Source organism: Barbus barbus (genome assembly GCF_936440315.1).
Source record: "Barbus barbus genome assembly, chromosome: 24".
In the NCBI taxonomy this organism is placed as follows: domain Eukaryota; kingdom Metazoa; phylum Chordata; class Actinopteri; order Cypriniformes; family Cyprinidae; genus Barbus; species Barbus barbus.
The window spans coordinates 11,644,322-11,671,167 of NC_136752.1; the positions used below are offsets into that span (position 1 = coordinate 11,644,322).

The 26,846-nt window shown below is 40.6% G+C and overlaps 2 protein-coding genes across 2 annotated transcripts; one reads left to right on the top strand and one right to left on the bottom strand.

The window, feature by feature from the left end:
- Positions 1-1,855: 1,855 nt before the first annotated feature.
- LOC306844143 (insulin-like growth factor-binding protein 1) lies at positions 1,856-6,416 on the top strand. Its single transcript, XM_079376084.1, has 4 exons — positions 1,856-3,724; positions 4,286-4,443; positions 4,998-5,126; positions 5,319-6,416. The coding sequence occupies exons 1-4, from the start codon at positions 3,346-3,348 to the stop codon at positions 5,442-5,444; spliced, it is 792 nt and encodes a 263-aa protein (XP_079232210.1). The 5' UTR covers positions 1,856-3,345; the 3' UTR covers positions 5,445-6,416.
- On the bottom strand, positions 6,081-22,113 carry LOC306844142 (insulin-like growth factor-binding protein 3). Its single transcript, XM_079376083.1, has 4 exons — positions 21,408-22,113; positions 16,048-16,319; positions 15,766-15,885; positions 6,081-9,893 (listed from the first exon to the last, which is right to left on the bottom strand). The coding sequence occupies exons 1-4, from the start codon at positions 21,763-21,765 to the stop codon at positions 9,774-9,776; spliced, it is 870 nt and encodes a 289-aa protein (XP_079232209.1). The 5' UTR covers positions 21,766-22,113; the 3' UTR covers positions 6,081-9,773.
- Positions 22,114-26,846: the final 4,733 nt, after the last annotated feature.

A 26,846-nucleotide genomic window follows, 5' to 3' on the forward strand; every position in this document is an offset into this window, starting at 1 on the left:
CTGATGTCATTGTGGGTGTGCATGTTGTTTCTCCCTCTTTCAAAGTGGGTCTGGCCCTGACCCTAAATGACACTATTTTGATAACTTTTTTTTTTCAGACACTTTGATGTCAAAGTTATGAAAACATTAGTGACACCAGCCTCCCGAGATCCTCGAGACAACATGTCTAAATGGCTGTCTTTAACAACGGATTTACTTCATTAAGCTTGTCATGGAAAACCAAATTCAAGTGTCTGAGGATATTCTGTCAGTACGTGCACTCCCACAAGGCTTAACAGACTTCCACATTCTTTTATCTGGAAAAACAAGGTCATTTGAGTAGGCTGTTAATAAAGGTGGGCTTGTCGAGGGAGGAGTGGGGGTACTCCATGCTGATGGTTATTTAAGGACACTGACCTGATGTTTTCATGATTTTATTGCCTAAAGAGGGTTACATTTTTTGAAGCTAAATGTCTGACTGGTTTGTTTTGTCTCATGTGAGCTGAAAACACAAACATAGAAGCCCTACCGTGAATGGAAACATAGATGCACATGGGTTCTGCCGGACAATAAAACTAACACCTGTCATACTACGGCAGAAACACCATTTGCTATTTAGTGACATGCACAAGTGCACTCTTGTTTAAGTTACATGCACTGTAAACATAACCCCAGCTCTTTCCAGCGGCTGGAAATGTCTTTTTCTTAAAGACTTAGGAACGTCAGCAAAAAATAAAAATAAATAAAGTTTACAGGTGGTGATGTGTGGATTAATAAAGAACAAATAAACTAAAACTAAAAAAAGGGTGTAAATATTTGTAACTCATATGGAAGCCTAAGGTCTCGCATTGAAAGTTTATCATAAAAAAGTTGCTTTTTTGAGATATTTTCATTAACGTTGACATTACAAAAATAGTTTTCTCAGATCACAAAGTTTTTTTTTTTTTTTTTTTTTTACTTGGTCTGCTTTTATCAAAAATCATTAAATGCAATTGTCAAAAGTCACAGTAAAGACACTTTAAAATGTTACAAGATATTTCTATTTCAAATGCATTCTGTTCATTTAACTTTCTATCATCTTTCTGTTTTTGTTTCCGCAAGAATATTAAGCAGGAACTGCTGTTTTCAACATTGATAATAATAAGAAATGTTTCTTGAGCAGCAAAGCAGAATGATTTCTGAAGGATCATGTGACACTGAAGACTGGAGTAACCTAATGATGCTGAAAAATCAGCTTTGCATCACAGGAATTAATTGTATTTTAAAATGCAATATTACTAATAATTGAGTACCAAAAATGGCTGCATCCCGAATGAGCAAATGTTTTTTTATTTTCTTTTATCTGGGACTCACTTAAGCAAAAATATGTCCTCACATGTCCAAAAATGTGTTCTCAGTGATAAACCACTTCCAAATCAGTGTCTGACTGTTGAGTAGTAAACTGCAAAATTATCGTCATAGACATTAGTGACCACCAACATGAGAAACTTAGACGTTTGCATGGTTATTGCATGATAAAGAAAGAACATGATGTGACAGGAGGGTGGTATTAACAAAAAAAAAAAAATTCCCTCTACAATTGAATTAAAAATCCACTTAAAAAACGTTGTGTGTGTGTGAAGCATATGCTATATGTATTTATTTGTTATTCGTTTATAGGTATTATTTTTATGTGGTTTTACTGGCTTAATAACAACTGAAGGCTTTGTAGAAACCTATGCTTTGACACTCTAATAAGCTCCTATATAGTCTGGCAACATGTACTCTTTCAAGTTATTAATTCTAAATGAATTCTTGGCATTCATGCCTGAGGTTTTTGTTACCGGTATGACGCGCGTGCCTCTTTATCTCCGTCAGCAGATACGCGAGCTTCCACACGCGCGTGAACGGACAACTCCATCACGTGACACGCAGATAAACTCTCCACGCGCTGAAGAAAAAAAAATGATGCAACTCCGAAAGACAATTGCGTGGATCATGTGGTTTCACAAAACTCCCCACAGAGACATTTGAGAGCCCCGCGGTTGACACATTATTAAAGCACCCTTCCCCAGCTGAGTGTTACATCCTGTAGACCATTCATAAATTCCGTGGAGAAACCAGGACAAAAGGCCTCGCGACGCGCGTCGAGGAAAGGAGGAGACGTGTAGCTGGTCATGTCTTTTTCCCGCGCGGCTATTATCATCTCAAGGAAAGGGGCAATGGCAATAGCGGTGGAGCTGTCCTAAACGGGGTCCCGTCCTGACCTGAGGGAGGTCACGTACCACGATGCGAGTGCACGCGGTGCCACAGAGATGTAGGAGCGCGCGGTCTATCATCTTATTACTGCGCCAAATAAACGCGTCAAAATGAATCCCAGACCAAAGGAACGGGACGCGACAATTTGGCATTAGAAATTGGTTGTATAAGAGTTTTCAAGAGGGAACTTAATGAGTGAGGAGCTTTGTTCACCCTGTCCTAAAATTAATCACAAATTGCATTACTTAATTCTTCAGCTTCAGTAAACCCACAACATGAACCTGAATAGAGTGTTCTTCAGTCTATCAAAGCTGCATGGAAAATTAGTTTTGGAAAGAGCTAGAAATAGGCCTACGTTCACTTTTTGTTGTAATGAATGAATGATACATGGTCCAGAATGAGGTTGCGGAATATAGTTCAAATAAGTTCAAATTCATTATTACTTTACTGCCTGCTTTAGCTCAGTAAGACCATCACGTTTTCTAATAGTGCATGTGCATTCGTGTATAAGGAATTTTGACAAACATATAATATTTAATATAGTGTTTAAACAAACAAATAAACAAAAAGCTTATATTTAAATGAAATATTTTTAACGTTTCGTTTTCCGTTTTCAAGTATTTCTAACGAGAAGCACATTGTGGATCTTGGACACTGAATGTCCTGATTAATAAAAAAATATACAAATGATTTTCATTTCATAAAGAATCCAGTTCGTATTGAGTCTGCAAATACCGGTTTGTTGGATTGAATCTACGGAGAAGACGCGTTATTATTGTTATTTCAGACATGATACTTTGGGGTAGCCTAAGCTGCACGTTTTCACTATTATACACATTATGTTCCGACACAAACAGTGACGCATTTTACGCGCTGTGCTCGAGGAAACACCTCGGACTGGATCTCCACCAGCCAATGGGAGCAGAGGGGGATCATTTAAGAAATCATTGATATTGCCAATGCGTCAAACATGAGCGTGTCAGCGGGGACCCAGTGCGCGTATAAATACCGCGAGGCGACCCGGAGAGAGCTAGTCATTTTAGAGAGCGCAAAGCCAGCGAGGAACTCCTCGTTTCAATTCAACTGATATTTATTTATTTATCTATTTATTCTGAGCCTTGCTTTGGGATGAACAGACTGCTTCTGAACTTTTTCTGGGTGGCAGCATTCAGCGCACTCCTGTCAGCGCCGGGGCTCCGGGCTTCTCCAGTGGTTGGGCAGGAACCTATCCGCTGCGCCCCGTGCTCCCCGGAGCGGCTGGCCGAGTGTCCCGCGGTGGATGCCGGCTGTGAGGAGGTGCTTCGAGAGCCGGGCTGCGGCTGCTGCCTCGCCTGCGCGTTGAAGAGAGGCGACTCGTGCGGGATCTACACTGCGCCCTGCGGCTCGGGGCTGCGCTGCTTGCCCAAACCTGGAGAAGCCCGGCCCCTGCATGCGCTCACCCGAGGACAGGCGGTGTGCAGTGATCAGTCCCCCAAGCCTGATCAGAACCAAAGCGACAACACGCCAGGTACCAGCGTTTAATAGGACTGCACAGTTGCTGTCCGTCCTAATAGTTCATTGCATCATGTGATCTCGCTGATTCAAGCGTTGGCGAGATGTCATCAGCGTTAACAAATCACTTGATATTTTAGATGTTTAGATATGCATCTTCAGCAAATAAGTATAGCGAACAATAGGATCGACTATTGTTACGGAATTTCAAAAAAAGAAAAAAAAAAGAAAATCACATCTAAATAAATGTCTGCATAATTAGCTATAAAATGTAAAAGGACGCAATCTGTCGAGGTTCGTAGCGCAATTATAGCTATTTAACAACAACAACAAGAACTAAGTTTTATGGTAGGCTATGTAAATTTATACAGTAATTTACCTTTTTTGGCGACGACAGGTGAAAATATGCGCTCTGATTAAAGTTATCGGTTTTTAGCACCAACGTTTAAAAACAAAGTTAAAACCTGTTTCTAGCATTCTGAAGAGAGACAATTAAAAATGGACAATTACTTTAACTAAAGTCTGTTCAAGGCTCCCGCAACCTCGCCAATAATTCCCTCCTTGCCTTTTCTTTCAGATCACCCGGAGTCACACAATGGGCCAACAGCAGTGAATGAAGGCAGCTCAGCGGTCTTCGTGCCCGGCCACGGCAAGCCCTTCGACCCGCGGGTCATCACTGCTAAAGAGAGCATGAAGGCCAAAGTCAACGCAATACGCAAGAAACTCGTGGAGCAGGTAAGCGCTTCAATTTTATGGGTATGCGTAAAGGTTTAGTACATTGAGACTCTGGTGAAAAGTGCGGCCACAAGAGGGCAGTAGAAGGTTTCTTGAATTTTTTTTTCGTATGCTGCATGGGGATTTGGGATGCATAATTTGATGCATATTTCAGTGCAACTGCATTTAAGAGTGACTACATTTAGCCCCCAAAAATAATTGTTCTTGAGCTTGTAAATAATAATAACAATTGTTATTATTATTTACAAGCTCAAGAACAATTATTTTTGGGGGCTAAATGTAGTCACTCTTAAATGCAGTTGCACTGAAATATGCATCAAATAAAACTATATTCATATGACATCAGATTTGTATACTAATGATTTGTATGACTATATAATTATTAGTAGTAGTTGTTGTAAAACAACAACCAATAATACTTATTATTCCTAAACAATTTAAACATTTTTTTAAAACATTCATAACCATCAAATAAATGTTTGTTTTTAGAAATTTTTGAAAAACTGTATTTCATTTGAAAAGTGTTTCTAAATAACTATATATGATCTTTCTAGGGTCCTTGTCATATTGAACTGCAGACAGCCCTTGACAAGCTCACTAAATCACAGCAGAAATTGGGAGACAAAATGAACAGATTCTACCTTCCAAATTGTGACAAACACGGCCTCTACAAAGTCAAACAGGTAAGAAGAAGAGTCTTGTGTGCAGAAACCACCTAAAGCTTAACGTGTGATATTCATCAACACGATGATATATGTGTGATGGCTGAGTGTTAGAACCACACTCCACTGAGAACTAGGCTGTGCATGCAAGCTTGTGTTTCTAGAGAAATAACCCGTCTCACGCTCACTCTCTCTGTCTCATTCTCCCCGCAGTGTGAATCGTCTCTGGATGGTCAGAGGGGGAAGTGTTGGTGTGTGTCATCCTGGAACGGGAAGAAGATTCCTGGATCAAGTGACCTGCCAGCAGATGCCGAGTGTCCCGAGGAACTCAACCACTGAGCGGTCTCACACATACACACACACACATGCTGGGGATCTGAAGTGCCACTTGTCTCTCTCATACACATACATATTATACCACTGGTTTTTATCATTATATTTTTTTTAAATATCTTAGTATTTATTTATTGTTAGTGGTGGAATTTAATTCAGGTACACTGTTTTTGATTGGTAAACTCCCTAAACTCACCAAAAAAGAAGAAAAAAAAAAGAAGATTTATTTTTCTGTAAAGAAAATGAATATGTATTTTACATGAAGTACCCATATGTATTTATTTAAACTGAATGTATTCATTTCAGTATCTGGATAAGAATATTTATTCTTTATGCCTTATACATATTTTTGTATGGTGTAAATCTGTATATTTGCTGTATATAGATGACTGTGTTTCTTGTCTTAAAGTTCCTTCAGGCTTGCTTTGTTGGAAAGGACTGATATGGGAAAAAAAGCACTGCATGACCAAACCTCTTTGTCACTGTCCATACATTGCCATATTTTTATACTGTATATGTTTTTATTATTATTATATTTTACTAATGAATTTTTTGTTTTTGTTGATAATTATTGAGATTAGATGGGCATAAAAAGTGGGAATCTTTTTTGCCCCCACAATTCTGCTTTTTTTTTTTTTTTTACATGCAAGAGTATTGATTTTCACAGCTTTTGAAACGGGTAACTGCCTGTTCCTACCTCTCTGTCTTTTAAGTTATTTTGTTTTTTTAAATCAAGTGTTTGTAAATTGCTTGCCTGTATGATCAAAGTGAGAGTACAGTCTTACTGTATTTGTCGATCATATTTGTATTGTCTAATACTGTGGTCCATTTATTATTTTTCTAAGTGATGAGAAAAAGAGATCCAGACTTTGCTTCACTCCAAAGCAGTCGCTCATGTGTATAATATATTTTTCATGGTTTGTAATTGTAAGTCATTGTGGGTAAAAAAGAACTATTTAATAAATATCTTTACAAGCATCTCAGTGTCAGCCATTTAAACTTGCCCTCGGGTCAGACGAGAAGCTGCGGTGAACTATGAAGCAAGATTGAATCAAACTCAATTAGTAATGTCAGGACAAAACAACAACACCTGAATATAATGGGGAGCTGGTTAACAAAAACCACAAAGTGCAAAAAAATTATATTTCCCTCTCTCTCATTTTCTCCTGCCAAGCTTGATTATGTTCTGTCTTGTCTATATTTAAAACTGCCAGCAGGCAGTACTGTGTATGTGTGCTCATATGCGTGTCCTTATCGTGGTAATCTCAAATGGGGCGGACTAACTTTAGCTCGGTATTTTGGGGAACCGGGCTCCTCTCTCTCTACAGTGCCTTTGACCTGGGCTGTGTTTGTGCTGGCCGGCCAGCGGTACCCCTCTCCCCCTTTTTCTTGAGGACCAGCCTTCATGGCACCACCCTTTACACCTTTATCTCAGTTTTGTAAACCGCAGGAGACCAAATTTAGATGCTTCATTGAAATAATCCAGCCCTGCTTGACATTAGGGGTGTCTAAATTACTCGATTAGTAGCAAACAAACACAATATGGAAGTAATTGTAACACCATGTTTGTGGTCTTACAATTAGTATTTTCATGGAATTTTAGAATTCATTATGGACACCTAAAATTAATTTAGGAGGGAAAAAAGTACCTTCCTGAGTGTTTGACCTCATCTATATGAGCGATTTCATTTCATGAATTGTGGCATCACAGCTTCTTTTTTGAGAATTGGCTGCGCTGACATGGCTCAGACAAGCAAATAACTATGCTAATGTGAATGGGGTCTCTGTGTGTAGATTTGAGGAGTAATGACCTGTGTGGGGCTCAAGCTAGAGTGTGAAATGAAGCGGTTCAAAGATGTTGACCCATTACACACATGAGATTTTAAATCTCCATTGCCCCCGGCACTCTGTTATACTAATGACAAAATTACTGTAGCTAACATGTACACTTTCTGTGAAAGAACCATTGTTTTGAAACTCTTGACGGTGACACTAGTCACCTTATCTAAAATGAATGAATGGACTTCCAATGTTAAAAACAAATCCGAACTGAATACTTCAGGAATAGTTCACCCACGAATAACAAAAATCTGTTATTTACGCACCCTTGAGTCATTCCAAACCTACATTTCTTTATTTTGTGGAAAAAGATATTTTGAAGAACTGCTTTTGTCAGTTCAACTAACAACATTGGATTCCATTGAGTTTCACTCTATGTACAAAATGTACAGATTTTCAGTTTAGGGTGAACAATCCCTTCAATTTTCTAAAAGTTGTGAAATTACAGTCTGTCATCGTGTAAATAAAATAGTGTTTACAATTTTTATTTAAAAAAAAAACAAGGCATTAAATTCAAATTATATTTGAACAAAAACATTTCCTTTCTTGATGAAAGTAATATCTGTATAACTTCTAGTTTAGTAACATAAAAAGCTTTTTAAAGAATCAAATTTTTAAACGAAAAAAAAAAGCAATTACCCGTGAACGGAGGGATCTTTAAAAGTGACTTGCAGGTGAGAGACCCTGGCATTGCACAGAATGAGGGTGGCAAGCTTTCTTGAAGATCAACTAGCTTGAACATTGACCTTGATGTTCTTTGAAACACAAGCTTGGCCTCAGCTTTACTGAATCTTAGCGTTCACTTTACTTTAGCTTAGTTTAGCTTAGGTTAGCTAAAGTTAAGCTAATATTTAGCTTAATTCATACCATAGAAGGCCTACATAACCTGAAGATTTAAACTAAACCTTACACAAAACGATTCGAGGACAGCATCTTCGCTAAGCTAACAAAAGACACGTCGTACTCTGCACTGTAGATAAACAACAAACCTAAAACAAAAACAAAAGACTTTAGTGATTATATTCCCAAAAATATGCTGAGTTCTATGTTTCACTACTGTGCAATCAACGGGTCACTGAATTGTTGTCAAAGACATAGTTTGGATCAGCTTATATTTCTTTCTTGGATAAATAATCTTTTTAGCATAAAGTTCACATGCCTCTTTAGCTGGCCTGAAACAAAATATATATTCATATAACATTTTTTTTTTTTTACAAGACAAAATTACAAGTTAAGGAAGGGCTAATAGCTTAGCACACTCATATGCTCTTTCCCCATAATCAAGTCAGATAAGGTGTAGCACCAAACATTTTTGTTTGTCTTTTCTTTAGCTGTTTGGGAAAGGGGTGAGCTTTTTGTCGACGCTATGCTAATAAGCTAACGTGTGGGCTACCTCTCTGGCACCCTCCACCTTTCAAGTCTTTTCTCAGGAGGTCAGTTCTGAGACAACAACACTAGCTCTGGTTATCCAACATGGCCGCCATGTTAGCCTGTAGCTTTCCAACTCGGGTGATCGATATGGATTTTTAGAGAGACAGAGGGCGAAAAAACCTGCGACACATTTCCGCACAGGTTTTGTTAAGGCATCGGTTTCACAAACTGCCATAGCTACACTGATTTTGCAGCGGTAATTCAGGGCACTGTAGCTTTACAGTTACATTCAAACCCCAAAACAAGACGTTGCGCAAAATACATGCTTTCATCAAAGACTTAGAAATGTGATGGACAATGATAGTCAGCAACTGGAGCATCAATAATATCTTATTTTCAAAGTGCTTCATGATGTTTTGAAAGTGAGATAATGCCCATGTGGAGCATGTCCCGACAACACAAGCTAACAGCTCTGTGCCCGATGTAAGATAATATAAACAAAACGGGCATTCATCTAAGTATGTCCTGGTGTAAAATCGTTTACAATTGGTCGAATGGTTTTATCTATCTGCTGGCCGTAGTGACAGGCTGGAGTATGTGTTCAGGAGGGGCCAAAGTGCATGAAGTGCTTGTGCTTCAGATGGAGTCTATGGCTAGAGCCACCTAGTGCCACTGAGCATGCCCAGTTTAAACGACCCTACACCAGGAGGGCAGAAACAGGAAGTAGGACTTAGAGAGAGCCGCTGGCAGAGTGAGATACACGCTGTAGCAGAAAAGAGAGACGGAACAAATACACAACGTCCCTCGTGTACACAAGAGTACATATGCTCAGACATAGCGTGCCGTTACGGAGTTAAAATTTACTTGTACTTTTTACTATGTTCACACTTCCCTCTCAGGATTCAGTCCAAAACTGAAGACATGACACTCTCTCTGTCTCCTCCTCTCGTTCTCCCCACTCTCCTGAAGTGTAAAGTGAGTTGCTGGTCACGTGAGTCCATGCCTCAGCATACAAGTGGGAGGTCAGCTTTGGGACAGCACTTTTGAATTTGTATTCATATAGTTCTTCAGGGGAGATATCCCTCTTTGTCTCCCTGTTTCCACCGCTCTGCCTCTCTCTTCCCTTCACTTTGTTTCCATGTTAATGCAGTGGACTTTCTCCTTTCCATCGTAGCCAGGTATGGTTTGTCCATACTTGTCCACACACCAGCAGTAGCCTCTTTTGCGCCCTTTGGATGGACGGCACTGCGGAGAGAGTGGGTGAGACAGGAAGAGAAATGCATAACCATATGATATTTGGACGGGTATATGCAAAACAGACAACATGCTCCAAATGGAAGAGACAGTGGCATAAACACACATTTCTCATCGCATCGCACTTAGGTGAGAGAGAGTAACACGGATACTAGAGCCAGAGAGAGAACGAGGGAGAGAGATTGGGGTAAAGGAATGCCAAAGGGGATTTAAGGGGAAGTATGTAAGGAAAAGAGGGACAGTGCAAGTGAAATCTGTTGAAATGTATAGAATTTGCACAACTATAAAAAATCCCATTTAATTTATATTCAGTGTGTGAATTATTCAACGGCTTTTGGGAGTGTCAGTTTTCATTTTTAAAGCGCAATTTATTATTATTATTTTTATGTGAATCCCAGTATCCCTCACAAAGATCTATCCCTCTTGGACCCCAAAGCAATTCTACTGGCTGAGACAATTTTAATTTATAAGCCCAAAGTGTACTTTTTCTTTTACGTATATGCTAGAGTATGCATACCGTGAACACTACGCACACTGATGAGCGCTTGTGTGAGGGGATTAAAAGATATCTGCAATTCAATTTTAAATGAGTGCATAGTCATTTTTATCACACAACTTTTGGAACGAAAAGGCACAGACATTGGACAAGAATGAATCTTTCTAGTGTGCATGTGTCTAAAGCCGCACGCACAAGATCAAATAGAGTATACTTTGAAAGGCTGTGTGTTGACCTGTGCGTGCATGCTAATGCTACATGCTAATGCGTTAAAACATTATACTGTGCCGGAAATTATAGAAAAGATGATAATTTTACAGTGTATATAGTCTTAATGATGATGAAGTGATACCTCACATATCACATTACAATACAGAAGCTAATGTTCAAATTAAACATTTCCCATGTTTTCAGTTAGCCTTTGGTTAGAAAGCCATCAGCTTTTTCCACATTTTTACATGCACACTAGGATGTATGTGAAAAATGTGTACATATTTATGTCATCATGAGTAGTACTCGCTTGATTTTTCTTGCACTAGAACAAGAGATGGAACAACAAGAACATCAGCAACAAACTACTGGAAACATCAACAACAACAGACGCCTGCATTGACGAGCACTTGTGTAAGTACAAAGACATTTGTATTGCTTTTGCAGAGAAATAGTACTGGACAAGGATGAAATACGCACGCTAAGCATTTGCATCAAAACTGAAATAACTTTGGGCTTTTGTTTACTAGCTTAGCACTAGCAAAAGCTAGTTAAGAAAAGCTCTTTTGATTAGCTACAACAAGATATTCTTTGCTGCGATAAGCATGTTTGTGTATGTGCTATCTAATATGGATCCCTCAGACTTATTGTATTAGTTTTACTAAATAGTTATCTAAAAATTTTAAAATCTTTAAAAAATTAATAGCCAATAACTTTAAATATTTTACCATTACAATAACTAAGAACGAATGTCACGTTGAATATCAAAACATGCTTAGGCCTATCTCATGGTTGAGTGTAGTTATTGGTCTCGTGCTTGTCTTTCTATCCTTTGGCAGAGAGTTGGAGATATGTGCAAGTCAAACATCACATCTAAGTTGGAAGAATGCATGCCTGCCACTCACAGTAAGTGTTTTTATGTGTTTATGAGAAATAGAAAAATCAGTGCATCTTTTGTGGTGCAGGGGAATTTAACGAACACAGCATGGTGTACTCACACACACACACACACACACACACACAACAGTACTGTAAAATGATCTGCAGTGCGTACTTCCTGTGTTTGCATTTGCTGATTATTTACATGCAAGTTTTGACAACTTGTGAATATCAAAATTCACAAACATACACATACAACCAAGTTTTGCTTTTATGAGAGGCTTAAGTGTCTCTGTCAGCCTGCTGCTGCTGAAACTGAGATTTTGTGTTCATAAAAACATTTGAAAGTGAGAAGTTAAATTTGACCAAGCTAAAATATTTGCCATGGACTGTTAACGGGCCTCTAGAACTATTTTAGGAAACTGGCATAGACTCAAAGTCATCTGGAGCTTATTATACTACACAGGCAAAATAAACACACATACACACACACACACAAACACGCACACCCACCGACACACACACATATATCATCATGTGGTACGTTCATTAGGGAAAATGTATTCTTTCAGACACAAGGGAAAAGGAGGATGTAGCAAACAAGAAAGATAGATAAACAGACATTGTGTGAAGAAGGAGTGATGAGTCAGAGAGAGAGAGAGAGAGAGAGAGAGAGAGAGAGAGAAAGAGATCAAAAGCGGTTTTATTGAAAGAGTACCAAATTAAAATACCTCAAGCAGAACAAGAGCAGTCTGGGAATGAAACCTGGCCTCTACAAGGGGCTGCTTCAAATGCTACACTCATCCTTTCAATTTCAATTGTCTCCGCACCCACTTGATGTTTTTGCTATAACAAATATTTGTATTTGACTAAATAAGTAACGTATCACTAGACTTTTCATTTGTTTGGTTATGAGTTTGTCTACGTAGAAAGAATGAGTGTACAGGAAGCCAGTGCTTAATTTGTAAATCATGAAGTACCGGAACTAGGACTGGAATAAATAAATGGTATGAAATAAATTAAAAACATGTGTCACAATCTTGCTTATAAACGTACATTAGATATAAAAATGCCTTTCCTAATAACTAATGAATTACGGTTACCTTTTGTACTTGTTTAATATTGCAAGTTATTGACCACATTAATATTGTACTTGCTTATTCATCAAACATATGGTCATTGCATCAATTCCTTGCAGGGGCGTATAAGGTGGAGGATCCACTAAAATAGGTGCTGGATCCAATTCCAGAGGAGGTGGAGCCGGATCCTGCTTGTTCCGGCACAAATTAAGCCCTGCAGGAAACTACTCAGTACTGAGCTGCTGTGTATTATGGGGATGTTCCATTCAGACTGTACAGGCACACAGGATGCTTTCTGTTTGATGTAAAAGGGGGACTAATAATAAATAAAGCTAGGTATTTCATTGTACCACAGTGTCATAACCAGACAATAAAAGTGATATTTTTAATTTAAATCAATGTTTATTTTCTTAACTGACGCAATGAGCAACAAGAGTATTTGTTGAATGCACAATTTCTATTTATTTGCTGCCCCTGAGTGAAATCTAATTAGTCCTAAATCTTGCTCCACATAACATAGTGAATGTCCAGTTCCATATGACCAGAGTGTCAAGTACATTACATATCCTCAAAACGCATAGTGGCATGATTGATGATTGATTACTGCATGTATACACATATGTGTGTATATGTCTGTATCAGAGAAAGACAGAATGGCATAAGTAGGGTGTGGGGTACACCCCTGTCAGCATGGCAATTTCTGGAGGTTGCAACACAACAGACCTGTGTTGTGAATGTATATCTATGTAAAAGAGGGAGAAAAAGATGTGTATACATGTCTTTGTAACTGTATACATATATATTTATATATTTGTGTGTGTGTGTGTGTGTGTGTGTGTCACAAAGCAAGCCTCAGTCAACGTTGGCCCATAATGATGCCCTTATGGGCAGCAGGAAGGCGGAAGGGCATTAAAAGCAGCCACAGGGTAAACACAGACTCATAAAACACACACATGCACACGCACACAATATGTGAATGCAACAACTGCATGTGAATTAGAATGGTGGTTGTTTTCTTTGCCAGACTATATGAGCAGTGTGTGCATGTGTGTTTGTGTCTGTTAGGTAGTATGCCGTTTGGGATAGAAGCTGCCCCTGAAGTACATTATCATTATATAGTCTTTTTGGTGCAACTGCAAGCACAGAGACTAGACAAATAACAAGTATGAATATATTTTAACAGAGTCTCCAAGTCAGAATCAGAGGGAACTGATAGTCCCAGAAGACCTATCCTGGAAAACCTGTGTCTTTGCAAAGTGTGGTTTGAAATATTTGTACTGTGTGTTTGGTGCATGGGTGACCATCTCTGTGTATTGGTGTTTGAGTGGAAGCTTGTGCACCCTGGATCATTCCCAGCATGCCTGACATTCTCTTCTAGTCTCTCACCCCGCATCACTGAGATCCTATTCAGCGTGAGAGCTTAAGTGGACTGCCTGGCCCTGGGAGAGCAAGGAAAGCCAGTAGATCAGGGGGCCGTGCAATGCTCTAGACCAGCGCAGGAGTACAGTAACCTGGGTGAGAGATGTGTCTGGATTGGGAAGGGTAGAGGGGGGTTGGCGGTGCTGTTGCCGGCATGCCTGGCCTCCACTAACACACTGAGCCAATTCATATAATCAAGGCTAAAATTAGCACAGATTGGACTCTGCTCTCCCCAGGAATGGCCTTCAGACACACATACCCCCACATACATATAAAAACGCTCCCGTTACAGATCTTATTCCGGGGAATGTAGGGACCCCCTGGCATCCAGGACATCTACAGTTCACTTGTGTGAGTATGTATGCACAGGAGTTTGTGCATGTTTGTTTTTGATGCCAAAATAAAAATGAATGACTGTGATCTTAGGGTCGACCAAGACTTAGGCTTCGCTTAAATCACCACGATGGAAGCAAAGAAATTTCAGTTGGAGTCAGTCGGAGGGGAATCTGATCAGCTTGATCTTCATCATGTGCGGACACAGCCTGTCATACAGATGTTCTTCTACTATTACCAGAGATCCAAGCATAGGGGTTTGATTTTACAAAACAAACTAGACTATATTTGTGCAAGCCGGACACAGGAAATGATGCGGCATGGTTTGAATTTATATTGTTTGTGCTCAAGTATATGGTTTGTCTTTTTCTGGCGCTGTAAAACCACTAGACATTGATTAGTTGAATTGTTAACCTGTCACTGTCCTTTCTTTCAAACATGGATTTTAAATGGACATAGGATAATCATGGAAAGAGGGCAGGAACAGGATTGGAAAATGTCAAAGCCAGATCTGCACCTACACTTACTGTTGGAGCATGAGAACGGTCTCCAAAATCTTATTTGATACAGGTGCCACTATGAATCTCTTAGATACTCATGCAAATCATCTGCAAGACCCTTGTCTTTCCCCTTAAGGGTTTGCAGAACATGTTTCTTGAGACCTGAACTTATCACTTTCTCTTCACTCTGAGATCTTAGCCCAAGAGCACAGCCTGCTTTCTCCATAAACCCAAGGTCCCTTCAATGGGTTACATGTTCAATGGAACCATATGCTATTAAGCATGTGTGTGGGTATATGTGTGCATATCAGGGAGACTTCATTCTCTGTAGTTTCAGCAACACTAAGCAACGCGTTTTTCACATTGATTCTAAATCTCATCCTCTTTTTGAAACATTTCCATCTCTATCTCTCCAGTGTTGTCATTAGGCCTTCAGAGTCACTGTGGTATCTGAGAGGTTTTCCAAATTCAACCAAACTCATTAGGGCCATTCAGACAAGGCCTTTTGACGCATGTTCTTAATAGGGGGTTGCGGGTGACTCACAAATTTCCAAGAATTGCATTTGCCCCGACCAACCACTTTGTCCAGACTCACTCATGCACCCTGTCAGTTGAGTAAACTACAGATACTTTCAAGAACCAGCATGCACATACAAATAGGCCCCCACCTAATTTTCCAATACTGTTGTGACAGTTACCATGACAGTTACTTATCGTCTTGTACACGGATGGTGGTAGAATAATAGTTAGAGAATCTGGGCTGATTACATAAAGGTTGCATGTTTGATCCCAGGTAAGGATGGTCTAAAAATAGTATGCCTATTTCCCCTTGAGCAAAGTACTTTGCACCAATTACAGGGCTTATCCCCCATGTGGCTAAGTAAGTGACTTTAAATAAAAAGCATCTGCAAAAGAAAAGTCAAGGCACTCGGATAAAAGGTAATTACCTGTTTTTTCTTGTAGAAACCCTTTTGGTCGCAGTTTGGAATGCGGAAGCCTCTTGGGTTCAGCACATTTGAGATCTTTAAAATCTTCATAACACTCTCCATCTCCCGACGACATGGGCCCTGTACACATACAGAGAATGCAGAATTACAGGAAATATCCTACTTGCAAACATGTGAGGAGGTTGGATATGCAAACAAGTAGAATGGGAATAGAATGTACTCCACTCCAATACATGCTTTGTCTTAAAAATGCATGTTGGCGGAAAAACAGTGTGTGCTTACATATTCAGTTTCTCTCCACTCCAGACTGAAGTTGTGAATATCTGTATGAACCCCATTGGAAAGTGGTTCCCCTTTAAATATCTGACTTTTCTTGATTTGATCTCTTTTGATCATCTCCTCTTTGGGGTGCGGCATAGGATCTATGGGCTCTATTGCCGTCCTCGGCCCTCCCTGTGTGTCTCCGGAAACAATTGTTGTGTCCTGGACTGTCTCAGCTCCCCCGGCATCTGTTGCCCTGGTAACATTGGAGATATGCTCCTCTCCAGTGTTATCTGAATCAGAAGATAAGTGTATTAATACATACAGTATGTACAATCTGACTATTAACAAAAGCAGCATTCGTACAACTGCATCTTTTCACATGAAACGGAATAGCACAGGGGGGTCCAATCCTGCCCCTGGAGGGCCAGTGTCCTGCAGAGTTTAGCTCCAATCTGCCTCAATACACTTGTCTAGAAGATTCTAGAAGACCTTGATTAGCTGGTTTAAGTGTGTTTAATGAGGACATTTTTAATTGTTTAATTTTAATTAAATTTTTAATTTTAATGTATACACTCTGCAGGATAGTGGCCCTCTAGAAGCAGAACTGGACAGCCCTGGAATAGCATAATCCTAAACATGCATTTGCATATAGAGTAGATCACTGATTACATCAATTTGTAGTCCAGTCAAGATGGCTATTTCGCCATCGGTTCCCTGGGAATTTCTTATAGGTTGGGGTTTTTAGCATAGTGGTTTTCAATTTATGAGTAAGGTTCAATGTGGCTAACACTACTTGAAAAGACTTAATGAGTCCTACCTAAAACCAGAATTGTGTCATTGTTGTCATGCTTTATTTAAAAGATGCTACAATTGCTGTCCGATTCGTCAACCCTGTGGTACTTGTAGTCGTTATTTAGCAACATTTACTTCTGAAAAAACCCAGAAGCTTCCAAATTCAGTTTTGAGCTATGACTGTGTAATTTATGGAGTAGAACAAAATGTGAAAGTCTTTGCAAGTAATGTTTACCACAGGCCTTATTTCACTCATAAATCGAAAAACCGCTGAAAACACTGGAAATTCCAGAGGGAACCCATGGCTAGAAAATGCAAATTCTCTTCCAGCTTTTAGGACTACAGACGGAACAGCTCTATTCTAAGATTCTTCCCCACCAGAATAGAATTTTTACTTGCTTTTACAAGCAAGAATTTACAATAGAATGTGTAAAAGCTCATCAGAAAGACACAGAGAAAAAAGTAGCAGAAGAGAAAGAGATATAGAAAGGGGGATGGGGAAGCGGAGGAGTGAGAGTATTTATAGTGCACCAAGTTACAATCGTTATAAGCAGAGGACAGACCACCTGACCCGAAACCCAGAAACCAAATACGGCTACAGGACGGAGCATTTGACTGCCTTCAACTAACATGGTCTGATAGGATGGTCTAACCAACAAACATCACATGCTTTCCTCTCTGTGCCCAGCTGAAGCTTTGCTGTGGGTGCTCACAAAATCTATTCAATGCAAATGTGGTTTCATTGTGGTCTAAATGTCCTTTCCTCTCATCCCACACCATTCCTCAATACGTGAACCCTATACTTATCCTACTAAATAACATTTAGATGTATTATTAGTGCATTTGTATCAACATCCCTATTTCACTTAATTATTATTTACTTTTAACTACTAGATCCATTATGAGAAAAGTTCAACCTCTGTCATCATCTACTCATCCTCATGTCATTAAAAACAAGTGGTATTTTGTAACTCAAAATAAATTATTGAGGAAAATGATAAGGCTGCTCTATTCCATACAGTGAAAGTGGAAGGTAACCAGTGGCTGTCAAGCTTTGAAAATGTGATAACACTTTGTATAATGTTTTTGGAAGAACTTTATAAACTTTATAAAGCATAGCACGCTTGACACCATACACAAATTCCATTGGTTCCTACATATCATGAAGGTGCAAAGTTGGAATGTGCAGAAACATGAAGAGGATTAGAAAGCTCTTTTTTAAGTGAATAGCAAGCTAAAAGTGGTTTCGTTCCTCCCAGAAAACATTTGTATGCCTTTTTATGCACAAAAGTCTTATAAACTACTTTTATGGTGACTTTTTGAAGCATGACCATGTCCAGTCACCAATTTTCCTTTTATGGAAGAGAGCAGCACGGACATTCTTAGATATCTCTAGATAATGTTGGGGCTAGATACAGCAAGGATACAGTAAGTAGGTGTTGATGCAAATTTCCTTTTATTTCCCCAGACAAAATATTTGCTCTTGTATGTCGTTTTGATAAGAAAAACTTTGCCAATAAGCTAAATGTAGAGAGCTCGTCGCCAGCACAGATTTCCCAGGACAACTTCATCACTCTTTTAAATGTGCCTTTGCACAGCCATTTACTGTGGACAAAATGCAAGCACTTGAGACACGATGTCCCAAATAGCACTCTAGTTTCTGTTTTTACTAACTGCATGGTAATTTCTCAAATGCAAGCAAAAGCAGTTGACCTGTAAAGGGTCCAGCGAGGAGTGCATTTGTCAGCTTCAACAAATGCCTGGCGAGAGCTCTGGGCGAAGATGAATTATAGCATTGTTTAAACATACTGTCATCTTGGGGTTTTACAGCTCTTGTCTGTTGAATAAATATTCAGTCTCTGGCCGTACAAAACAAAGCAGAGCTCTCGCAGGAATGAGAGACTAATAAACAGCTGGAGCAGAAGAGAAAGAGATATTTAGAAAGAAAGACAAACAAAATGGGCTATTAAATATAGAAAGTGAGAGAGAAAGACTGGGAGAGAGGGTGGTGGAACAGGACAGGCATCGAGAGATAGATGAAGGTGCACAAGATCTGAATATTGTGAAGAACCGTAGAGATAGTGGACAGGATTCAGCAGAGTGGAAGAGTTAAGTGATTTTCCATGTGCGTGTATGTGAGTAAGTGCGCACTTGTGGCACACCAAATACTCCTCTGTAGCCATGGAAGCTGCTCTCCAAACCAGAATTAAACTATGCCTTCACTGACGATGACATAACAACAACAACAACTACAACATCAACAGTAACTTCTGCAACATAACTCGAACAAGGTAAGCAATTGTAATGATCGCATATAATGACGGCTAATAACACATGCGACATGTCGATGCCTGCTTCCCTTGCATGACCCACCGTACCTTCCACATAAACAAATCCAGGACAGAGGAAGAGAATGGAGGGCTATCTAATTCAGGAACTTGAAAAACATCAATATTTAACCCCAATGTAAACTTTTAGAACTTTTTATGCCTTTTTCCAGCACCTAATGGCCCATTTTGAGTCACTCAACCTCACTATTTGTTCAGTCCCAAATGAGCAAACAATTTATCATTCTGGCGAAACGGGTAGAACATGAATGAGAGGGTGAAACAGATACAGGGTTTTACTTCTCAGAAGTAAAAATGAGTGATTGGGCACAAGGCAGGTGAATTGCAGTACCAAGGCTCGGGACGAGAATGAATCCGCCTCTTCTGAGAAATCTGCACGATTAGGTATATAACTGCGTATGCACAAACAACGTCATAACTCATAACCTCATGATCTTTCATTCCGCTTGCTCTGCCACCGTTCCCACCCAGAATCACACTGGGCCACACTGCTACCAGACCAATCAAGCCCTGCAAAAATATCATAATTCATGTGTGGCAGAGCCATGGGGTGGAGCCACGCACACCATGGCAATGGAGCCCTGCTCTCTGGTTGGCCAGAGTGTGTAATTACCATAAAGTGTGGTATGATGGGAAAGGAGCACTGAAAAGCAGCATGGGCTCAAATGAAAGGGCAGCGGAGGGAGAAAACATGAGGTAAGGCACTACTGTAAAACAGTTGGCGCCCCCAAACTGCTTTTTAAAAATGACTCTGTGTCCTAACAATAGCCTTTGTGTGTGTGACAATGTCATGGTTGATTGCTTCAACACACCACAGCGGCTCTGTCAAATGACTAGAGAGGGTAAAAACAAATTCAGTCGGCTAGCTTGACGTCAGTTATAACCAAGAACACTACTTATTTAGGTTGTGTGGGTCCACAGCCTTCCCTCTCTCAAGGAATTCACTAGGATGAATGTGTTGGCTAGGTGCAAGCTAATAAATGCGTACTAAGTGATGCACAATAAAATCTTCGACACAGGTGCCGCTGGATCTATTCTCAGCTCGCCCGCAATGTAATGACTTTGTTAGAAATCCTATGCCAATCATTTCCATTTCGCTTGTTTCTTGACCCTGACAATGGGGAGCGTGGCGTTCCTGAGCCAGTAAACAGCTAGAGAGCATCATTCACAAAACGGTGATCTCCGCTCTTCTGCAGAGACTATATATAAACGAATGTGGCACTCTTAACGATTGGGTTGGCGAAGCCAAATTTTAGTGCACACACGCAGATACACAGAGCTGTTTCTCTCTCCATCTCTGGCTTTCTCTCACACACACACACACATACACACCACACACATAAAACAGCATAGAGAGGCTGCTGTAGCGCTAAACCTCGAGAACAACGGCGGTAGTGTGGGGCCGTTTCTCGGTGGCTGGACTTCATGACGACTGCCTGTTACCGGAGGTCGCTGCGTCATGCCGGTGTTCTGAAACTCTGACCTACCTGCTCAGGATGACCTACCAGTAGTCATGTTTAAAAATACTATCTCATCAGACAGAAAATAACCTGTTGGGATGTATTACCAGTGTAATGCCTTAAAAACACAAGCAGAATGTGTTGTCATGCAGAAAATACATATCAGGATGTCAACAGGGGTAGCTTATCTTGTTTATCTTGTAACCCACAACCCTAAAAATAATCCTGTTTAGAGATGCTAATGTCTATATTGTGGCATGAGTGCAGTGAAGTGCATCTTATAAAAAGTCAGTGAAAAGCTTTTTATCAAATACATTATCCCAACCAAGTTCAGGGAGCAGCTAAGACCATTTTAGGCCGGTTTAAGCTGTTTTTGTTGAAAGTATGTATGTGTATACAGTAGGCCTATGTGTGTTTATACACCTACTTGTATGTATAAATGTTTACTTTCAGTACCCAAAAAAGTTAGATTACAAGTTAGTCAGAATGCACTTCTGAATAAATCTCCTTCGCCTTAAGAGGTAACCATAGCAACAGTATGCTGCTCGAATGTGTCGGACCCAACATCTCCGAAACGCAAGTCCGGTCATTATTTATCAAATTTATCAAACAAATCGCAGGTATGTGACAAAAAGTTTAAATTTCACTCACAACAATTCTGCCCCCATTAAAGTCACTGAATAAAGAGCACACTGCGCATACAGTATACTAACAGACGCTCACGCTGAATGGTGAAATGACGGCTGTGCGTTATTTACAGACAGACGTACGCGCTTACCGTGTCCGTGCGATGGATTGCCGCTGAGTTTTTTGTCTGGTGCCTTCGCACACACGCCCCGTCCCTCCAGCAGAGCCTGCAGAGGTTTGCTCTCCCCGGGGCGATGTTGGCAGCTCAGCCCGGTACCGCAGCGCCCTGTGTACACTCCGCACGCCTGGCCCTCGGTGAGCGGGCAAGTCATGCAGCACCCGCAGCCCGGCTCCTTTACCGGCTCGGCGCAATCCCGGGGCAGCGGTTTACACAGCACCATCGCCCCATCGTCACATGGCTCGCAGCGGACCACTGGACTGACGCTTGCAGCCCGCCGGACGAAAGCTGCGAGCAGCGCGGTCAGGCAGAGCGCACACAGTCCCGTCATGGAGCCGAAGCACTGTTACACTGGAGCACTGAAGCACTCTAGATGCGTGGAAAAACGGTGCGTCAGATCACCTCACCTGGATATATGATTACACTAAAGCCTGAGCTCTCAACATATGCCTTGGGAAAGTAGCTGCGCTTTGGCTTAAATGCTAAATGTCACGTCGGTTTGACTAGACTGTGGACGAAGCGGCTGGGTCTCTCCATCTGTAAGTGAGTTTAAGTGGAACTTCAAGTTTTATACAGGCAGGAAAATCACGGGCACTAAGTCACTCCCCCCGGTATGAATTATGTAGTCACCGGTCTCGGTCTTAAGGGACTGCGCGCATCCTTAATGAAATCATTCAACACAAGAGACGTGGGTGGAAAACAGCAAGGGCTTTTAGGCCGGTCATTAACTGCAATTTCACTTAACAATTCAATATGTGACCCAGGACCACAAAACCAGTCATTAGGGTTAATTTCTTGCAATTGAGATGTATACATTATGTAAATTACATTATGAAAGCTGAATAAAGCTTTTGTTAGGATAGGACAATATTTGGCCGAGATACAACTATTTGAATATCTAGAATCTGAGGGTGCAAAATAATCTAAATATTGAGAAAATTGCCTTTAAAGTTGTCCAAATTACGTTCTTAGCAATGCATAGCCTAATACTAATCAAACATTAAGTTTTGATATACTTACAGTAGGAAATTTACAAAATATTTTCATGGAACATGGTCTTTACTTAATATCCTAATGATTTTTGTTATAAAAGAAAAAACGATAATTTTAACCCATAAAAAATGGGTTGGCTACTGCTACAGATATACACGTGCTACTCATGACTGGTTCTGTGGTCCAGGGTCACATATATTCTGATGATATTAGAATTAATCCTTCACTAGATTGAAAACGAGGCAGTGAAAGTAGCCTAGTACAGTGTGTTCAATGGACTGTACTGTTGTTTAACAACAAAACATTGTCATGGAAAGAAACACTGTAAAACAATTTGAAAGTTGTGTGTTGTGAAAAGTATGTGATCTAAACCCTTTATACAGTGTGCCATTGAAAAGACTAAGCATATCCCTCACAGTCTCGTTTCATCCGCATTAAATTCAATATGGCGTCTAACCTGACTAGGGTCTATTGCAGGGGTTCTCAAAGTCTACATTCAAAGGTCCAAATCTGAATTTTCATCAGTGTCAAAGGTCCGGAACAATTGGTTATTACAAAACGTGTTTTTAATAAACATACATAACATATAACAAATAAACACTCATTTAAAAAAAAAAAAAAAAAAAGGTTCCCTTTGCATTCAAAATACTTTAATAACAAGTGCAAAAGTGGCAAAACAATTTAAGTGTCAGCAGTAGAAGTCGACCTATAATGTTTTTTCTCTGGCCAATGCCGATATTTAGAAATCAGGGCAGCCTATGGCCGATATTTTTTTCCCTTTATATCAAAAGAGAGTTTGCGTAAATGGTTATTGCAGGGCACAAGATAGTAATATAAGTAGTAGTAGTAGTAGTAGCCTAATTCATAGTAATAATACATGGCTCAAAACTTAAGCACCTTCTCAAAACAGTTCTGAAGCATGCTTTTTTGTTTATGTTTGCTGACAGACACCAGTGTTTCCCGCAGACTAGCAAATGCAAGTTGATTCTCTGCCAGCAGGAGGCGCTGTTGGAGCGTGATATATAGCTGTTTCCCCGGTAACGACTGTAGTCAAATAAGCGCTACTTTATCAGCCATTACAGGAAAGACCAAATGAAAATTGACAAAGCTCTTCTGAAGAAAACGGACGGTTCTTTTAAAAGATACATTCATATAAAAACACCCGCGCAGCATGTTATTTTTGAAACGCGCAGTGCTCAGTTTATTCAACGAAGTATATGCCTTTTGGAAAATCTATTTGTAGCGGTCAGTTTTGATATTGTGACAAGCCGCCACAAATAAATGTATACACTGGGCACTGCTATAAGACAAATTGCCATAATATAAGTGATAGCAAAACAAAACAAAAAAAAAATAAAAATATTAGCGGTGAAATGTCGCCGATTATGTCAAACGTCATACGCTCACTGGATGTCATGATGACAACAAATGTCATGAAGGAAAAGTTTCAATATCTCGCCTGCCATTTCGGACCTTCTCCAAAAGACATAAAAAAATAAGAATAAATAAACAAATGATTTACAAGTTTAACGTGCGTTTATCAAAGTAGGAAATATAATTAGTGTTCTTGAAATATGAAATAGAAGCGGGTCCGGATTGAATTCCCTCCGGGTCCGGATCCGGACTGGTGTCCGGACTTTGAGAAGCACTGGTCTATTGGATACAGCCATCCAGGGCCGGCCCAAGTCTTTATGAGGCCCTAAGCAGAATTTTATTTGGGGACCCCTCAGTGCCGACAATATGACTGGCTATTGTCAAAGCTTGATTATTCACACACTATAAATCTAACACACCCATTATCAGTTTTGTTTGTTGTTGCTTACGTCATACCATTATCTGCCTGCATGTTTTTACCCTTCTGTGATTTTTAATTTTAACAGTTGCAAACTTACAATAGTGGTCAGGTGTTAATTTTCACTTTAACATTCAAAGTCTTAGGCCCGGTTTCACAGACAGGCTTAGACTAAACCTGGATTAAGCCATAGTTCAATTAGGACATTTAAGTAATTTTTATAAACATGCCTTTGAAAAAAAAAAAAAAGCATTACTGGTGTTCATCTTAAGACAAAACAAAGGCACTGTGACACGTTTTAAGATCAGTCAGTGCAAGTTTCTTTCAGTTGAAATAGCTCAGATTTACATTTTAGTCTAGGACTAGGTTTAAGCCTTGTCTGTGTATTAAGTGGCATACTTAATGTGCTGAAAAGTAGCTAAATAAACCAGCAGGCAATGCATTTACAGAACAGAATGTTGTTTTAAAAACATAAATATCAAAGTTTTACTTTCATTACAAGTCATACTTTATATATTTGTCTGATGATTTTGAAAGGATCTACGTACCTGGGATTGAGCTTCTTGCAGGGTAACCGGAGCCGTATGTCATGGGTAGATAACCAAACCCATTGCCCTGGCAGGTAGTTGGGGTTGGCTCGCAGATGACGATTGGCCTGTTCTCTGGTGCGACGAACTGCTCTTTGTAGATGGACGTGAGCATTGTTCCACATCTCCTCACTGCGTTGTAACCATGAGTTGACTGCAGTCTGAGGGTTCTCCAGACCATGGAAACAATGGGGGCTGGAAGCCTAGGATGCATTGGAAGGGAGTGAGACCTGTAGATGGCTTGCGGAGTGAATTTTGGGCATACTCGGCCCATAGCAGATAGCGACTCCAGTCGGACTGATTCCTATGGCAGTATGAGCGAAGGAAGCGGGTGAGTTCTTGGTTCAATCGTTCCACTTGTCCGTTGGCTTGAGCATGGTACCCGGAGGTGAGGCTGACATTAATGTTCAGTTGATGACAGAAGGCTGACCAGACGCGGGAGGTGAACTGCGGACCCCGATCAGAAACCAAATCCTCTGGTAAACCGTAGAACCTAAATACATAGTTAAAGAACTTAGTTGTTCGAGAGCTGCGGGGACGAGTGTTAGAGGGTAACGGAACTTGTTGGTGATGTCGTTGAGAGATCGGTAGACGATACAAGGATGAAGGCCTCCATCTTTCTTCTTAACAAAGAAGAATCCTGCCGATGTGGGTGACGTGGAGGGACGGATGAAACCTTTGGCGAGCTCCTCCTTAATGTAGGATTTCATAGCCTCTGCCTCGGGTTGTGACAGCGGAAAGACTCTGCCCTTGGGAGGTTGTGATCCTGGAAGGAGATCTATGGCGCGGTCACTGGCTCGGTGAGGAGATAAGTGTGATGCTTTCACTTTGCTGAAGGCCTCAGCTAGATCTTGATAGATACTGGGAAGTGAGTCTTTCAAGGAAGTATCACTCCTCCTCTTGACGGGCATGCTGCGGAGACAATTATGAAGACAGAAGTCTGACCATTGAATGATTTGTTTCTTAGTCCATGAGATAGAGGGGTTATGCTGCTCCAGCCATGGAAGGCCGAGGATGATGGGATTTTGTGGAGATTAGAACACAAACAGCTTTCCTGTAGCTCAAATAGTAGAGCATGGCGCTAGCAACGCCAAGGTCATGGGTTCGATTCCCAGGGAAAGCAAGAACTGATAAAATGTAAAAATTGTAACTTGAATGCAATGTAAGTTGCTTTGGATAAAAGCGTCTGCTAAATGCATAAATGTAAATGTAAACAGGTGGATGGTTTCAGTGTGGAGAACTCCGGTGCTCAAGTGCAGATTTTCGGTGGTGAATTTAATGCATCCGGAGCCCAGAGGTCGGCCATCTAGCGCTGCGACTGCCAAGTGAGTGTCACAGGGAACAAGAGGAATATTACAACTTTTTTGCGAATGACACAATGACGTTTCCTGCAGCCCCTGAGTCGATCAATGCTACAGTCTCAAAGACCCTCCCATTGACCTCCAGAGTGACTGCAATCTCTAGACTGGTAGCAGATTTAGAAATTGGACTCACCGCAGCAGGATTACGAGATGGACGAGTGGGACAGGATGCTCGTAGATGTCCCGGTAATCCGCAATACAAACATAAACTCTGTCGAATGCGTCTCTCCCTCTCCTCCTCACTGATGCGTGTCAAGCCAATTTGTATGGGTCTACGTCTGAATTAGCTGCTGAAGGTGTCATGGGAAAAGTGGGCAGACGGTTGGTGCGATGAGAGCGGAGGAGATTGTTGATCTTGATGGACAGCTCGATTAATTGTTGTAGTGACTTTCCCTCTTCGCGACAGGCGAGTTCGGACTGCAACTCCATAGTCAAGCCTTTACGGTAGTGGAGCTTGAGGGGATCGTCTGGCCACCCCGTCTGAGCTGCGAGAGTGCGAAATGATAAAGCATAGTCAGCCGCCAAACTTCTTCCTTGACGGAGAGATAGCATTTGCTCACCCACTTCTTTTCCTCCAGCGGGGTGCTCAAACACCTCCTTGACACGTTGAATAAACACCCTGAACGAAGGGAAGGTTGGTCTATCCTCACTCCACACCACGGTGGCCCAATCCAGCACT